This window comes from Martes martes (assembly GCF_963455335.1).
Source record: "Martes martes genome assembly, chromosome: 10".
Taxonomy (NCBI): Eukaryota; Metazoa; Chordata; class Mammalia; order Carnivora; family Mustelidae; genus Martes; species Martes martes.
The window spans coordinates 13,755,652-13,757,130 of record NC_137898.1 but is presented as its reverse complement, the minus strand read 5'-3'; the positions used below and the strand labels follow the sequence as shown (position 1 = coordinate 13,757,130).

Genomic DNA, 1,479 nt, shown 5'->3' with positions numbered 1-1,479 from the left:
AATCTAGAGTAACATGAAATTCAATACAAATTCTTTTAAATTTTGTATTTAAATTCTATCTCCTCATTTGCTCCAATCTTCTCTTAGGTCTCTTAAATTGTCATGTATCAGGAGTGCAGACACTTTAAGTGACATTGAAAGAATTGTTAATCATGATGGGACACAATGGCACCTCTTTTTGAAACAGAATACCTGACCAAAAATTGTCATTGCATTTCCTTAGAAGGAGAGAATCTTGAATTATTTAATGAGTTTATTCAGGGCCTCTTTCACATCCTTATTCCTCAGACTATAGATCATGGGATTCAACATAGGGAACACCACAGTGTAAAATGTAGAAACTATTTTGTCCCTGTCCAAAGAATAGCTCGATCTGGGACGAGAGTAGATGTAGAGAATGGAGCCATAGTACAAGGTGACAGAGACCAGGTGGGAGGAACATGTGGAGAAGGCCTTGAGGCGGCCTTCGGTGGAGCGGATCCTCATGATGGTGGCAATGATGAACAGGTAGGAAGAGAGGATGAGCACTGTGGGGGTGATGACATTGGAGGCCAGGAGGAAGTATAATATAGCCTGATAGCCATCTTTCCTGCCACAAGCCAACTTCACCAAAGGAAGCAAATCACAGAAAAAGTCATCAATGACATTGCCACTACAGAAGTTCAAGGCAAAAGTTCTTTTGGTGATGATGGAAGAGTTAATAAAGCCACCAAGGTATGAGGATGCTACCAAAAATGCACATAGCTTTAAAGACATAGCCTGAGAATAAAGCAGTGGTTTTGAGATGGCCATATAGCGGTCATAAGCCATGGCGGCCAACAGGTAACATTCACTGTATGCCAGCCCAGCAGAGAAGAAGAACTGACATACACAGCCAGCAAAGGAGATGCTTTTGTCTTCAGAGATACAGGTCACCAAAATCTTTGGAGTGTAGACAGAGGAATACCAAAGATCCAGAAAGGACAGATTCCCAATGAAGAAATACATGGGTGTGTGCAGCCGGGAGTCATTACAGATCAAAACCATGAGGGTGGCATTTGCTACCAGAGTCAAAGAGTACACAGTAAGGAATACCACGAACAGGACCAACTGCATCACCGGGTCTGTCGTGAAGCCCACCAAGATGAACTCAGTCACCGTATGGTTGCTTCTCTCCATGGCTCACCTAAGAGGAGAGAAAATGAGATTTCAGCTTTTATCATTGTGCTGAATAAATAGAATATATGCTAAATAAAAACAATTATATAAACTGGAGTTTGATTTTTTATTTTTTAACTCCTGATAATTTTTCTTCCCTGGATTCCAGACTGACAAGTTCAAATCCCTACTTAACATCTCTTACAGGAGATCGACTGGGCATTTCAAGAAGAAACTGAGTTCCAACCATTCTTCCTCAGCCTGCTTTTCTCTCAGGCTTCTCCACTGCAGTAAATGGAAAATTTCCAGTTTAGGGGAAATCATTGACTCTTCTTGACTCCT

General features: G+C 41.3%; 1 protein-coding gene across 1 annotated transcript; it reads right to left on the bottom strand.

Annotated features, from left to right (window-relative positions):
* Nucleotides 1-240: 240 nt before the first annotated feature.
* On the bottom strand, nt 241-1,158 carry LOC308351158 (olfactory receptor 9G1-like; the record flags this gene model as incomplete). Its single annotated transcript, XM_080816624.1, has 1 exon — nt 241-1,158. One exon carries the CDS (start codon nt 1,156-1,158, stop codon nt 241-243), a length of 918 nt encoding a protein of 305 aa, XP_080672750.1.
* Nucleotides 1,159-1,479: the final 321 nt, after the last annotated feature.